We start from the raw sequence: 16,917 nt of genomic DNA on the forward strand, positions 1-16,917 counted from the left end.
CAGTTTGACCAATGAGATTTCAGCAGAAAGCAAGAAGTACCCGACTGCAATCCACTGATTGCACTTGTAGGACACCAGATTGGTAAATATGTGTCCTCTTTCTGGGTTGGAATGAAAACCCGTACCCACTGCGGCCCTTTGTGGAATAGTTTGGAGACCACTGATGTACAGTAATAGTCACGTGCACCCACGTATATCCTCTTAAAATAGCTAAAAGTATAAAATCCACACTCCAACTCCCAGAAATAATCAGCTTTGATATTAATGAGTCTTTTGGGTTCATTAAGAACATGGTTGTTTTTCAATGATAAAATTAATTCTAAAAAAATACATCTTGCATTGTAATTCTTCACTCCCTGTAGTACTGGAACAGTTTTTGAATGCTGAGTCAGTCTGCAGAAGGTCCCCACCTTGTGGACTTCCTGTGTGTGGCTCCAGTTTCTTACCTTAGTGTACAATGTCTTGTGTGTCTTGTGTCTGTCTTGCTACTGCAACCAAGAAATTTCCCAAATACGGGCTGAAATATAGTTCTAATCTAATCTAAAGAGGAGTACGAAATACTCCCCTTGTGTTAAAAAGTGCAGAACCTTTAGTATGCATTTTATCACTATGAAAATTCCTATTCATGCACAATACATTGTGTTAGGTGTTATCTCTGAAGTACTTCATGCAGGATTAGTTAGGAATGACTATTTTTAGTCTTTTCACATCTTACTTTTTTGGGGGGAAGTCAGTGATAATTCCAACAGATGCTGGCTAATGTACACATGCATACTATAGATCTATGCAAATGAGAATTTGAACAAAAGCCAGAATAATGAGCAAACATGTACTGTATATTAAATTTAAATAATGGTAAGTCTGTCGATGATTGAACAAATATGTTTCCTAAAGTGCTGTAATAATGTTTTCCTGTCCTCTGTTTTCCAGATACCTTTGAGTCACTCGTGTCCTTTACTTCTAATTTGACCAGCACCCTGTTTGATAGTGCGTACTCCAGCCTTGCATCAGACTGTCGCCCCCATGTACTTCAGCTTTTCAGTGACATTAATCGTCATCTTGTGGGGGACCCTAATTCCTCATTGGATTACGCAGTTGGGAATTTCTTTAATGAACTCTTCCCACTGGTCTATTGTCGACTTCTTAACCCTGGAGTTGGCCAAACGTCATCCCAGTCTTTTTCCTCTTCCACCTCGCCAAGTTATGAAACTTGCCTGCAGATGACACGGCAGGATATAAATCCATTCGGACCACATCCCCAACTCCTGGTCTCCAGTCTTTCTCGTGCACTTGGAGTAGGACGGACGTTGAGTCGATTGCTGAGATTGGCCGGGGATGTTGTAGATGCAACGGAAAAGGCAACATTATCCAGAGAGTGTGGACGGGGTTTAGTCAGGATGCAGTATTGTTCCCATTGTAGGGGTCTAACATTGATCAGGCCTTGTACTGGACTCTGTGTCAATGTTATGAGAGGATGTCTGGTAAGTGTCCCCTTTTTTGTCTCACGCTAATTTTATTAGAGCTATTGTAATTAAGTAGCTGATGAATGTGGATAGGTCATGATGTCATCAGACAAATCATATACATATTTACTAGTAAATCTTGTTATGCTAGTAGTTCTTACCAAGGTGGAAGTGTTGGCGTGAGCCTGCACTTGTTTGTTTTTCTTTTAATTGTGAATGATGATAATAATTAATTTCCACTTGGTAATGTCGGTCTTTCTCTTAGGTGGGGATATCAGAGCTTGCTGTACCCTGGAGAAGTTTAGTCCTATTGCTCCAACGTTTAGCTGTTATGTTTACAACCAGCAGCAACCAGAACAGCGTGGAGCTTGCCCTGTTGGCGGTCCGTAATCATGTGAATGATGCCATCCTGCATGCCCAGCTGCACGGTCCACGCATCACTGCCATTGTAAGGGGAGAGAGACAACAAGCATTCACACAGACTGCTGCTCAAACTTTAAGATTTTTCACAAAATAAAACAACTATCTACACAATCATCCCTCCAACAGGGCTTCATTGTAAATGGAAATAATAGTATTTCTGTTCACCTCCATACACGTATTATCTAAGCATTAGAATTTCGGATCTAGAGTCACAAAAGCTCTTTCAACTTGTCATTCTGACCTCTTTACAAAAGCCTCACACCTAGATGTTCTAAAAACAGATTCACTCTTTTGGGAATCTCGGCTTTCCTTCAGTCTTTGTGTGAATGTGCATGTGAATTCAAATCCAGCGTTAAACAAAGACTGGTTGGCAGGACAACCGAAACCCAGAATGCTCTTTGCTTCTGAGTGATGAGAACGTTTCTGTGCCTAATCTCTGGACAAACAGACGGCACACAAACAGCCCGCACACACCGTTGTAGGAAGCAATAGAGAAGCCGGCCAACATTTGAGAGAACACTGTGGACTCCGTGGAGTAGATTCCTGGGAAATAAACAAACACACCGACATGTAATCGTGCTAAACAGAGAATACCACTTAATTAAGTGTTTCATTAGGTCTTCCATTCATTACACATGAAGATTGTACTAACAACCAATCTGTCGAACAATTCACATGATCTTAGTCTAAAATTAACAGCACCATTGTAATATAGGCGTGGGGTTTATCCAGGTACTCTTATTTCCTCCCACATCCAAAAACATTCTTGGTAGGCTGATTGAACACTCTAAATTGCCCCTAGGTATGAATGCGATTGTGAATAGTTGTCCATCTCCTCATTCCCTGCGATTGTCTGGCCACCAATTCAGGGTGTCCATCCGCCTGCCGCCCATAGTTGGCTGGGATCAGCTCCAGTACCCATCACGGCCTATGTGAGGTGCAGGTTTTCATTTGAACCAATCAAGAGGACACCTTTTCACCAATCTGGTGTCCTGCAAATGCAATCAGTGAGGTGCTTCTTGTTTCCGCAGAAACCGTATTGGTTAAACTGTGTGTCTTAAATCGTTTGGAACAAAATCCTGCACCCACAGCGGCCCTTCACGACTCGTGTTCCCACCCTAGGGGCTAGGCCAAGGATGGGCAAACCGGTCCTCGAGTGGGTGCAGGTTTATGTTCCAACCGATCCAGCACAGACACTTTGACCAATGAGATTTTTGGAGAAATCAAGAAGCACCTGACTGCAATCCACTGATTACACATGGATGTTTTGATGAAAAGGTGTCCTCTTTCTGGGTTGGAATGAAAACCCGCACCCATTGTGGCCCTTTGTGGAATAGTTTGCCCACCCCTGGGTTAGGCTGTTAAAGTTCTGTTGATCTTACTGGTATGAAATACATACTAGTTCATTTATCAATGTAGTTCATTGAGGCGACTTATGAAATAGTTCTCTTCATGTCCCTCTAAACTGTAAAACTATCCATTGTATCATTAACCATTTTCCACTCTTGTTGGTCCTCTCAGGTAGAGAAGGTGTGTGGTTTACAGTTAGTTGGCCCCATGATGATAAGTGGACATCCTAGTAGCTCACATGCTTCAACACCTACAGCCCAGATGACTCACAAAAGCTCAAAGACAATGTCCAGGACTTCTCTCCCAGCAGACTCTGATTTTTTTCCAAGTCTTCAGCTACAGTCGCAGAGGTAAGATGCAAAAAGCGCATGTGTATGTTGGTAATAGTGTTATTAGTATCTGTATAGCATTGACATAGGAGTTAAAGGTGCTGCAAACTGCAAAAAAAAGTAAAAATTCATAAATTGTTGGAGTTGGGAGCGGCCCGGCGGATGAGGGGTTAGCGTGTCTGCCTCACAATTCTGGTGTCCTGGGTTCAAATACAGGTCTGTCCTCCTGTGTGGACCGGAGTATCCGGATAAAACCCAACCAGGCCTGGGGAGAACATAGGAAACTCCACACAGGTGGACTGACCTGGATTTGAACCCAGGGCCCCAGAGCTGTGATGCCAACGTACTAACCACTCAAGCCACCAGGCCGCCCTAACAAGGAATGAATTCCCATAAAAAGGTCTCCGTTTGTGTGTTTCTTTATGAAGTCTTTTTTTTTTATCTCGTATCTTTTTGGTATTTTAAATAACGTCTCCATATTGTTTAGTATATTGTGGAATCTTGGAAATGTGCATATTAAAGGCATTTTGGCTGTTGTGTGCCGTCAGGGCCTTCAAGGCCTTCTCTGTTGGCCTAAGAAATATCTGAATGACAGACTGATGTTAATTATATTTTGTCCATGAATACTTATTAAATAATTCCAAATTGTCTGTTAGCTTCCTTTCATTGCTTTTCCCCCTGGTTGCACTGCTTCCAGATGTGTGTTTTCATATTGAAGCATTTAACCAATCACATTTCAGCCATTATTTGTTGCCACGGTCAGAAATCTGCCTCAAGGCCTTCACAATGTCTGAAAAGCTCCAGTATTTGTATTTAATCACGAAATGCTGCTAGGAAGTGGATTTTACCTCACTTTAGTGCAATTTTTGCCATTTCGCCATTGACGTCCATCGCTGTCTTTTCCCGGGGAAATCACCCCCCCCCCAGCCCCCCCCGCCGGCCCGGTTGTAATGTCTGAAAAGCTCCAGTATTTATATTTAATCAATAAATGCTGCTAGGAAGTGGATTTTACCCCATTTTAGTGCAATTTTTGCCATTTCGCATATGGACGTTTCGACGTTCATCGCTGTCTTTTTCCTGGGGAAATGATTCTCCGGGCCCGGTTCTGATGTCTAAAAAGCTCCAGTATTTGTATTTAATCAATAAATGGTGTTTTCGGCTGGATTTTACCCCATTTTCGGGCAATATTTGCCGGTACTGCATTGACGTTCATCGCTGACTTTTCCCGGGAAAATCACCCCCGTGGCCCGGTTGTAATGTCTGAAAAGCTCCAGTATTTGTATTTAATCATGAAATGCTGCTAGGAAGTGGATTTTACCCCATTTTTGTGCATTGATTTATTGATTTTTTTTTATGTGTCGCAGCTGTAGCTGCAGCAGAGGTTTTATAGCCATAAAATAGTTTTTGCTGAAGGCGTCACTAGGAAATGCACGGACTGCCACTGCATTTTGGTATTGATTCTTGCTAAAATGGAAAACCGAAAGACTTAGCATACATTGGCAGGGATGGGCCAGAATGAGGTGACAACCCTTGGCTAGGGCATCAATCATCCTAAAACAAAAACTTAAATTCATATAAAGAGTTTCTGCCTATAACTCATAAATTCAGAAAAACAATTTCTCCGATTGTGCCCATGCTTTCAGCCCTTATTTTTAAACAGATGTCAGGCATTTAAAAGAAAATTATCAAAATGACTTTACAGCACCTTTAAAAGATAACTAAAATTCAACATTCAAATAGTGGTCCATTGTAGTCATACCAGAGGTTCTCATCTGATTTTCTGAACCGCTTTATCCTCATTAGGGTCGCGGGGGGTGCTGGATCCTATCCCAGCTGACTCCGGGCCAGCCGATCGCAGGGCACAAGGAGACAGACAACCATGCACTCTCACACTCATACATACGGGCAATTTAGAGTGTCAAATCAGCCTACAGTGCATGTCTTCAGGACCCCAGAGCTGTGAGGCTGACGCGCTAACCACTCGCTCCACCAGGACGGCCATATACCAGCGGTTATACTCTAATGTTATCCATGTGGTTCTCTGCAGGTCATTTCCTCTCAAAGGATCCAGAGGTGACAAGAGTCGCAGTCTTAAAAAATTATCAAGGTAAAATCCGTCCCATAAGTGGAATTCTACCATTCAATTAAGTGCAACATCTTAATCGATTTGGTAACAAATCTGCATGTTACAGAGAATTTGAGAGCTCAATCCAACGATACCAATTATTTTTCTCTGAGTTACCTGAGATGCTTTGTGAGCGTAAGATGGACGTTGAACAGCACACCTGCTGGAGCGGTCAAGATGTCGTTGAGATGTGAGTATGTGGTCAACTAACACATGAATTTGACTGTTAAGAAACAATGTGTGTAAACCTCAGTGTCAATTGAGCTTTTTGTGTTTGTGTTTATACTTGGTTGGCTACAGTGGCTACATATATACATGTGTATATGTATGTATTGTAGATTTTGACCAGGTGATGAACCATGTAAATGTTCATTGTAAAAAAAAAGCTTTTGAGATCGAGAAATCTGTAAGTGTCAGTGTGTTTTAGGCTTGCTTCGGGCCTACTGTGGAACATACCTGTCAGTATCTCTGCGGCCGCTTACATTTTTTTCTCTTATCTATCAATCTACCTATTAATCCGTGAATTCATCTAACAATTCATCTTTCCATTCAGCCTCGATTCTTCTTCTTGAGCCCCTGACCCAATTTGGGAGTTGTTAAGAGAGCCCACTATCTCATAGAATGATTAGTAAGTATGAGCACAAGATATAGACATGAGGTTTTTGCACTGTAGTGCAACTGTAACGTAGTGATCTGACCATCCAGCACAGACAGTTTAACTAATTTGATTTCTGCTGAAACAAGAAGAACCTGACTACAATCCACTGATTGGACTTCTAAGATACCAGATTGGTGGAAAGGTTTCCTCTTATGGTTTGCAACAAAAACCTGCACACACTGCGTGCCTTTCTGGAATTAATTGCCCAGGTCTGGACTAGACCATTTTTATGCAATAGCACATTCATTCCACAAGAGGGTAGCCTTGTAATGGTGTTGATTAAAATAAACCTTGAGCACTTTTTGCATTGACATGCTCCAATATTTTTTGTTGTGGCTCCCCTCAAATTTTACCAGACACTGCTGTGTACCTACATTGCAAGACTAATCACACTACCTTGGAAATGATCATTATACCCAATGTAATAGTTTTAACACTACTGTAGACTACTTCTGCTTGCTTCTGTCAGTCCAAGCATATCAACAACCCTTCAAATATTTGGTGCAGGATATGAAGCATAGAATTATGCTCGTGTTACAAAAGCGTCACTTCATTGTAAATGAGTGTAATTTCTAGACGTTGGACTTTTAGCTACTGAAATTGTCTTGTCTACGAGACAAATGATCTCAAGTCATAGGGACTCTTGAATCGCAAATTTAATGACTTAGAACCCAACTTGTACTTGAAGAAATAAACAAAGACTCCTACTTATTTTGGCCAGGGGGGTTTGAGACATGACTCGGGACGCAATGACCCTAGACTCGACAAGTTGACCCGGAAAATCTTCAACAAATTATGAAGTTTAATTTGTTTTAGCTATAACAAACATTTGATGAAAGGGAAAATAAAATGTCAGCAGAGAGCATATGAGTGTGTGCCTCATCTTCTCGAATGAATTTGTGGACAGCCGTAACAGAAATGTTAAATTTACTCTAAGAAGCCATTATACTACATTGTCTCTTACAACAACAACTTCCAGCAACATGATTTAAGCCAAATATGCTTTGCAATTGAGTTTTTTCATATTTGCACCCCCCATGTCGTACAACAACTGATAAGAGTACAATTTAGAGTCTTACTTTTTCACACTGCTGCATAAATGATATACGCTTCCATTATATCTGTCATAGAAAACTCATGAGAATGGATTGCAGTTCCTTTGCCTTAAAGTGCAGATTGCGTTGACCCTGGTAACTGTACTCCAATTTGCAGGCTGCTTGCCTAACTGTCACTTTCACTGAATTTCTAATCAATAATAGCTAACGGCATTCATTTTAGAGCACTCCATCGCTTTCCTATTTTACAGACAATCTTCTCACCTAACTTGGCCATTATGCCTTGCATGAATTGATTGAATCATTAGCAGGTTAGATTTTATACATATAGACTTTTCTTTACAATGTTCTCTTTCTGGTTTCTTTAAAAAGAATTCCAATTAATAGATCAATAGCTATTCATCCTATTGACAAGGTGTGTCTTGCTGCAAGCATGCAGTGATGTGGTCGTTTGGGGAACATCTCCTTGATTGAGGGAGAACAAAAAGAATGTAATTTAACCCTCTTCTTTTTACAAAAACAATGACGTAATATACAAGTACGTATACTACTTTGACACAATAATCATTGGCAACAAACATACACTTTGAAATTGCAGTGACCCCTGATTTGCTTCAATATTTGCACTTGCTGTATGTAATAGATCCGTATGTAAAAATGATCCCAACACTAAAATTCACTCTGTTAAAAAATGTGTTTAACAAAACATTATTGATATATGTTTTTGGATTATTCTTAAGGCATTCAGGACATTTGGGACCGTAGTGTTTATGTTTGTTTAATTTTGTGCTCATCATGAGACAAAAGTAAAGTCAGTAAATTATTTAAGATAATTTGGACCTCGCTTTAATATTATTTAACTCACCCATTTCAATAAAGTTCACTAATCCTGCATTCATCTGAATAATTGTGAAAAAATAACAGTCATTCATTCATTCTCCGAACCACTTAAACTCACTAGGGTCACGGGGGGTGCTGGAGCCTATTCCAGCTGACTTTGGGCACCAGGCGGGGGACACCCTGAATTGATAGACAGACAACCATTCACACTCACACTGATACCTAGGGGAAATTTTGAGTGTTCAATCAGCCGACCATGAATGTTTATGGAATGTGGGAGGAAACCAGAGTACCCGGAGAAAACCCACGCAGACCCAAGGAACATGCAAACTCCACACAGGTGGACTGACCTGGATTTGAATGCTCGACCCCAGAACTGTGAGGCCAACGCGCTAAGCACTGACCCACCGGGCCGCCCCACACAGGGGATGGGGTTGCTTGAGCCTTTACCAGCCAACCACGGGCAGCAGGTGGGAGACACCCTGAATTGGTTTCCAACCAATCGCCGGTCACAATGAAGCAAACAACCACCCACCATCACACAGCTAATGCGTGGGAATCGAACCGAGACTGCCTGCGAAATAACATTTAATCTTAAATAATATAAACATTTACTGTTCTTTGTTCTGATGATATTTGTATCCAATGCTATGTTCTTTTTTCGGCAGTCGGCTATCCACATGTCCAACATAGCATCTTAGTCTTGTAATGAAACGTAACAACCCTCTTTGCTGTCTTACTAAAGGTGATGCAAGACATCTTCCTAATGTTTGCTTCGTCTTTGATGTAGCCAATGTTAAATTAATTTACTCCAAAATAGTAAGCGATGGCAGCGAAAGTTTCCCCTTCTTTGCATTTGCCTCTTCCTCCTCACTAGTTGAAGCCACACTACAGTCCTCGTGGCCGGTGAAATAATCTCCAATTATGACCTGCCTTTTTCCCCATTTTATGCTTGTATTATTGCTCCTACACTAAAAACTTTTCATGCATATTTGGCGGAGCCAAGCCGCGATGTGTTGAATCCGTGATAGTCGTTGTGCGATGTGACAAGGTATTACTGTATTAATACAAGATGGCTAAGCATTTTGTTTAACTGAGAAACTGTTCTTTCTAATTCCCATTCTTAAGTCATGACCTAAGATACATGAGATAACACTGCAATATCTATTTCATGTTCTGCAGTTATGCAAGTCGTGTGGTTGGCAGTACTTTAAAAGCCCAAAGGGACAACCCGGAATTTACAGTCCGTAACACAGATCCTCTCCTAAGAGCAGCAAAACAAAGACTGGAACAGTTAACAGAGGTAAACACACAATCCCTGCCATGTAACACAGGATATGTGAGAGAAATAATCATACTTCCATCCAAAGTCAGATTCACTCAATCATATGGCATAAATAATAATAGCCAATCCATTCATGCCAACATCCACACGAAAAATTTGAAAATCCATGCTTCTGCATGCATGTTATTTGAGTGATGCACAAAATCATAATGAATTGCAACAGATTATGTTTTTTGGAAATGGATAAAATCTTCCAATATTGTTTAATTCTTGAAAACTGTGTAGCATTTTCATTGACCACCTCTGCTGTATTACTGTAAGTGAAGAAACGATACTTCAATCTCACTGGTGAGTGCAGCATTTCACTTCCAGCACATTCCATTAACTTTCTTTTATCTCTGTAACAGCACTTAAAAATAGATAATTTCCCCATTACGTTATAGTCTACTTGATTTTATTTAGGAAGGAATCATAAATGGACCTTTAGTTTTCATTAGTGCAATTCCAGAAATGCTTGATGTCAACAAAGTCCTCACAACTTTGGAAGGACAAATGTGTGTCAGTGCACTAGTGCGTAATGTGTCTTAGTGTCTTCACTTTCACTTGGCTTTCAATCAAGTGTTATCACCACTTGAGTGAAGTGCTGCTTAATGCTATACATTTAAATGTCACCATTCCACGCATATGTTGAGAATGACGCTCAGTGAGACATTAATTCAACAATTACAACAGATTTATGTGGCACTCTCAGCACTTTTGACAGGTTGGTAATATGCGGACAGAATTTGGAAGGATTATTCATATATCATCCATCAAGGTCATTTGCAATGATACCGGTTGTGTTCATGAGTCTTAATTGACAGTGACACTGGTGAACACTTCAAACTGATCAATAGTGATACCTTGTCAGTTTATTTCTTTTAATGATCATGCTATTAACTCAAATCACCCATATCTTACGCCAGCCTGTCCAATAGGCATTATTGGAAATAATACTAATTGATTAATGAAAAATTATGAATATGTTGCACGACGGCAGCCCGGCGGATGAGTGTTTAGCGCGTCATTCTCACGGCTCTGGGGTCCTGGGTTAGAATCTAGGTCGATCCACCTGTGTGGAGTTTGCATGTTCTCCCCGGGCCTGTGTGGGTTTTCTCTGGGTACTCTGGTTTCCTCCCACATCCCAAAAACATGAAGGGTTGGACACACTAAATAGCCCTTAGGTGTGAATGGTTGTCTGTCTCCTCGTGCCCTGCGATCGGCTGGCCACCGATTCAAGGTGTCCCCCGCCTCTGGCCCGAAGTCATCAGGGATAGGCTACAGCACCCCTTGAGACCCTAGTGAAGATAAAGTGGTTCAGAAAATGAATGAACGAATGTTGCACGACCCTCCTGCTTCATGATAGGTGGAGAATTGTGCAACATTTTTAATACCCACATAAATCGCAAACGAGAGAGTAATCAATTGCGCCTGCAGTGAAATGCCTTATTGTGAGCAAACGAGACGGGAAAAACGAGTGTGGAAAATAACGTTTTATAAAAAATATAATTGTGTATTCATACCCAAAACACATTTTCGTGTAGACGGAACACATATTTCTGGTCTGAAAATACTTTTGTGCTTGGCATTTCATATTACATTCATGGTATTTCACATTACATACCAGGAATTGTGGCATACATCCAATGCCATATAATAGCAAAAATACTGTAATTTGCTTTTTTTATTATTTACTCTCTTTAAACTGTTTTTTAAAACATTGGTTATATAGACAGTGCACAGTGCTCGTAAGTGTGACCAACTTTAAGGTCACCTTTGAATCTAGATGCCACCCAAGTATTCTCCAATTAAATGACAGCCATTAATTCACATCTTTAATTCATTATTATTCATGACTGTCATTTCTGCTTTCCACACTCCCACATTGCAAGGGTGAGTGGAGAAACTAAACAAAGATGCATTTGTGGAATATTATTTTTCTTATTAGCCTTACTTAACAGGTTTGTCGTTGCCACATTCTTTGCCTCGCCTTCCTCATCCTCCACTGGCCCCATTCTCTCTTTAGGTGTAAATTAGACCTTTGAAGCAGTGGGTTTTTTAATGCAAGTTTTCCTGTCTAATAGGATTACATTAGCTTAGTCATTCATTATTCAAGCAATTAAAATTTCTATGTACATGCTCAGCCAGGGGGCCCGGCGGGCGAGTGGTTAGTGCATCAGCCTCACAGTTCTGAGGTTGAGGGTTTGATCACAGGCTGGTTCTCACTGTGTGTAGTTTGCATGTTCTCACCGGGTTTGCATGAGTGTTTTCCAGGTACTCCGGTTTCCTCCCACATCCCAAAAAACAATCAGAGTAGGCTGGTCAAACTTTCTAGGTATGAGTGTGAGTGTGAGTGGTTGTCTGTCTCCTTATGCCCTTTTATTGGCTGGCCACCAATTCAGGGTGTTGTCCCCCGCCTGGTGCCTGTAGCTAGCTCCCGTGAATCTTGTGAGGATAATGCTCAGCCAATCAGGGCAAACATAATTTAATAGCTGTGCTTACACAGAAAAGGGCGGATGGGGTCTTGGTTCTTTGCATCCATCTATTAGTTAAAACAATAAGATATTAGATTAAAATGGCCAGAGAGAAAAGTCTTATGGAGTCTATCTGCGCATGAATTTGTTTTGAGTGCAAAGGTCACTTGTGGGGGATGTATTTGTTTCTTCACACAAGTGTCTGAATCAGAAAGGTCGAGACTGGTTTTCCCATTGGAAAATGCCTTTGTATTTCTTATTCATTTTTCTTTTTGCATACATAAATATATTTCATATAAAATTGGTATACTTATATAACTTTTAGGGTGACCCAGCGGCCTCACAGCTCTGGGGTCCACCTGTGTGGAGTTTGCATGTTCTCCCCAGGACTGCGTGGGTTATCTCCGGGTTCTCCGGTTTCCTCCCACGTTCCAAAAACATGCATGGTAGGCTGATTGGACACTCTAAATTGCCCTTCGGTATAGGGTGAATGTGTATGGTTGTCCGTATCCTTGTGGCCTGCCCTGGCCCGGAGTCAGCTGGGAAAGGCTCCAGCACCCCCCATGACCCTAATGAGGCTAACGCGGTTGAGAAAATGAATGAATAAATGAATATAATTTTAAACGGGTTTAGAGGGTAGTATTAAAGACCGTGGAACAAAACAATGTAAAATATGTCCCTGTAACTAAATCACTTCTGGAATTAATTAAGTTCTTTAGTAGAAGTATACCTCTGTTATACTAATGAAATTTAAAATTTCACTACCACTATTGTTCTTCTTATACTTAGTGTTTCTTGTAGTTCAGTCAGTAAATGAATCAAATGAAAACACCTGTGAAATGAAATGTTTGTGTTTAGGAACTTTTAGTGGAACTTGGCTGGATGAGCAAAGCCACAGGAAAGAGTGTTGAAGACGAGGGAGGAAGTGCAGAGACGAACATGGGCAGTGGGAATGAATGTGATGACGAAGACGGTTGTGATGCTTCTGGGGAGGTGAACGGTAAGTCTCACCAATAAATGATTGTTTAGATAGAACCATCATTAAAGAAATTTCAAAGAAACCCTTAAATGCTCATTCATGCCTTGATAGAACGATACTTCATTTTGGTCAAGTACATATCATCTATTGGTTCTGTGAATATACTAGTATCATTAATAATTTACTGCCGACACACCTGAATTAAACAACATTTTAATATCTCTACTGTTATTTAACAACCATTGAAAAGCTTAATTTACATAATTATACTACATAGTGTAAGACATTGAGGAAAAACAGATGGGTTTATTTAATGTATTAATTAATGTGGATGTGTGGACTAAAGATGTGTTTTGTTCACCAAAGTTGCCTATTGACCAGTTATGCTATTTCCAGCCAGAGAAGGCCATAGAAAAAGGGTTATTTCTTGGTTGAAAACGTATCACTCATTTTTGAAAGACAAATATTGCTTGGTAAAGTCACTGACCCACGACTTACATCCACAGGTAAAGCCTATAACCAGAAAGGGTATTTATGGTGGCTATTTGCAAGTGTTTCTCCTCTTTGCATCTCCTCTGAAGAGTGGCATCATGGGAACCTCAAAACAACTCCAATGAAGATAAAAGAAACATTGTTCAACATCATGGTTTATGGGAAGGATACACTGAGCTAGCTCAGAGATATCAGCTATCAATTGTCACTTTGAGGAATATTGGGAGGAGATGAGGGACTACAGGCACAGTTGCAGCTATGGCCAGGAGTTGCAGGCCAAGAAAAATCTCAAATAAACAGAGGTGAAGAAAGGTGAGAGCAGTCAAACTCTTAGACCAGGTCCAAGACCTAAGAACTGAGGTTGCTTCAGATGGCGGGTGTTATTGTGCATCGTTCAACTATTCAGGGCATTTTGCAGAAGAAAATGAGCTATGGGAGAGGAATGTTGAAGAATGCTTTCCTGCAAGCATGCCACAGACAGATTTGTATGATGAAGCATACAGTTTGACAAACCAGTATCAGGTGTCTTATGTGTATAGTAGACTGTCAGCGACGATGAAGGGAGAGGTCTACAGGATGGTGGTGAGAATAGCCATGATGTATGGCCTAGAGACAGTAGCTCTGATGAAAGACTGGAGCTAGAGGTACCAGAGACAAAGATGCTGAGGTTTTCCATAAAAAGCAGTGACAAGATAATACAGACAGTGAATGTTATGAGTTGTAAAAACAAGGTCAAAAAGACCAGATTTTGAGTTTTTGAGTATGTCCAGAGGAGAGGTAAGGACTTTGTCAACAGAAGGATGTTGAGGGTAAAACTGCCCAGGACCTAAGAGAAGTTGCATGGGTGTAGGGAGAGAGAACATCATGAAAATGCCTGGTATAGGGGAGGATGAGGCAAAGGAGGGGGTAAAATGTAAAAAGTTGATTCACTATTGTGAAGGACAAGCCGATAGTGTAGGAAGAGCTTCAGGAATGGCGGCCTGGCAAGCAATGGACAAGGAGGCTTGTGAAAGCAAGGTCTACTAATGTAAGATATTTATCAGTCTGTGGATCCAATGTTGGAACCCATGTCAGGCTCTCCTATTTCTCTCAATAATGGGGGCGTGTTATGGTGGTTCAGCCTGGTTTGAACTTGAATGGTAAATCCCCCTGGAATCATGTTCTTGAGGATTTCCTTCTTTTAATCACTTTTAAACTGATCTTACCATTATCTATTAATTGGAAAAAAAACAATAATATCACATTACATATACTGGAAGAGAATTTATCCATTATTATTATTCATTCCATTTTAAGAAGGGTCCATTGATCACATTACCATTTTCTATTTGACTTGAGGGGAGCGCTTCCCTCCAGTCTCCAGTTGGGGCTCAAACATCCGCACCTTGTTATGTGTGAAATGAACTCTTCATACTGATCAGGGTTTGCTTTCCATTTGTCATCATGACGACATGGGTGTGTCACAGTTGATATTACATAAAGAGCAGCAGTAATATATATGAGAGGACAGTCCCTTTCTGTAGCTTTCTTTCTTCATATGGTCGTTTCTAATTTCTCTCACCTCACAGATTAAACTGATTGATCCCCCCAACTGACACAGCATGATCCTTGCCTCACTCCTTTTGCCTCCCCAGACATGTTCTATAAATCAATAATGCAAATGTAATCACAGCTTTATCTCTCCTCTCTACTTTGTGGAATCAGAAACTATTATATAACAACTTGGACGACAGTAATTTCTAATATTTGATTCTAGAAAGTAACACTGTTTTCTAAGTACAGGTTAATCCTATAGATGTATTCCATATTATATTATTTATCGCAAAAAACAGTTTTTAACATCACGAAAGAAGGGTCGGTCATTGTCACCATGGATACCAAATGGCCTTTGATAGGGGAAAAGGCAAACTCTTGCACCAAGAAATATTTTATTATACCGTTGCTTGGTGTTTTAAATGCCCTTGATCATATCACATACACAAGAATCCTGTGGATTTCCATTTTCATTTTGTTTCTTTTTGTCAGATTTAATGCATCTTCCCTCTCTCCTCGATCAATGACCTGCAGTTCAAGTCCACAGGCCAAGCTTTCCTGAACGCAAATGATTTATTTCAATTTTCAATGCTGATATTTTCCATTGCTGCATGCTAAATTGATTTAAATGTGTCATTCTCTATAGCTACTAAAATGGAATCAGAAATAATAATGAAATATAGAACGATCCAATGGGCGGCCCGGTGGTTAAGTGGTTTGCGTTTCAGCCTCAAAGTGGGGGACCTGGGTTCAAAACTAGGTCAATACACCTGTGTGGAGTTTGCATGTTTTCCCGCGGGCCTGCGTGGGTTTTCTCTGGGTACTCCGGTTTCCTCCCACATTCCAAAGACATGCATGGTAGGCTGATTGGACACTCTAAATTGCCCCTAGGTATGAGTGTGAGCGTGGGTTATTGTTTGTCTCCTTGTGCCCTGCGATTGGCTGGCCACCAATAGGGGTGTCCCCCGCCTCTGGCCCGAAGTCAGCTGTGATAGGCTCCAGAATCCCCCGCAACCCTGATTAGGATAAAGCGGTTTAGAAAATGAGATGAGATGAGAATGATCCAATCCCCTCTAAAGACTATTACAACTTCCCAGAGCAGGGGTGGCCAACTCCGGTCCTCGAGAGCCGCTAGCCGGTCTGTTTTCCATGTCTCCCTCCACCAACACACCTGAATCAAATAATCAGGATCGGTATCAATCTTCTGGACGGCTTGCTGACGAGTTGGTCATTTGATTCAGGTGTGCTAGAAGAGGGAGATATGGAAAACACACAGGATAGCGGCTCTCGAGGACCGGAGTTGGCCACCCCTGTCCCAGAGGAAGTATTTGGTTCAAATTGATCAGCACTATAAAACATATCTACATTTTTTGGTCCATCCATAAACTCTGTAATTAAAAACATGATCAGAATAATATCAGTAAGCCTATTGACCAATGCCATATTCATATAAATATTCAGAGCATCAGTGTGGTAGTTGGTTGTTACTCCTTCACCTTTACCTATACCATATCTAAATCTAGTCTAAACTCCAAGTATTAGTAGATTGTAATCGATATAGTTTAGTTTTCTTTCTTTGCTGCCTTCATTTGCACCTCTTTCTTGGTATCTTGCCCTTTTAAATCCTTTGACTTACATAGAAAAGATGGGGTATCATCTGTAGCTACCGCCTTCTCTACTTTTGTGTGTGTGTGAGCGTCGCAAGTGTGTATATTTCCTCCCAAGGGAACTGAGGCTAAAGTAATGAAATGCTCATTACTGATTCAGCTTGAAATGCTGAGGATACATTTACAAAACTGCACACACCACACAAGGTGTCATGCGCGCACATACACATGCTCACAAATAAATACACGCACTCACCCACCCACG

The 16,917-nt window shown here is 40.9% G+C and overlaps 1 protein-coding gene across 2 annotated transcripts in view; it reads left to right on the top strand.

The window, feature by feature from the left end:
* The window catches only part of LOC144078905 (glypican-5-like), a 32,933-nt gene that overhangs the window by 11,452 nt on the left and 4,564 nt on the right, over positions 1 to 16,917 (top strand). For both annotated transcript variants that reach the window (XM_077607360.1, XM_077607361.1), the window contains exons 3-9: positions 931 to 1,481; positions 1,729 to 1,911; positions 3,408 to 3,586; positions 5,613 to 5,672; positions 5,758 to 5,880; positions 9,426 to 9,546; positions 12,900 to 13,041. In XM_077607360.1, the coding sequence (XP_077463486.1) occupies positions 931 to 1,481; positions 1,729 to 1,911; positions 3,408 to 3,586; positions 5,613 to 5,672; positions 5,758 to 5,880; positions 9,426 to 9,546; positions 12,900 to 13,041 (1,359 nt within the window). The remainder of the gene's footprint in view (positions 1 to 930; positions 1,482 to 1,728; positions 1,912 to 3,407; positions 3,587 to 5,612; positions 5,673 to 5,757; positions 5,881 to 9,425; positions 9,547 to 12,899; positions 13,042 to 16,917) is intronic.

This window comes from Stigmatopora argus, chromosome 8, assembly GCF_051989625.1.
Source record: "Stigmatopora argus isolate UIUO_Sarg chromosome 8, RoL_Sarg_1.0, whole genome shotgun sequence".
NCBI lineage: Eukaryota > Metazoa > Chordata > Actinopteri > Syngnathiformes > Syngnathidae > Stigmatopora > Stigmatopora argus.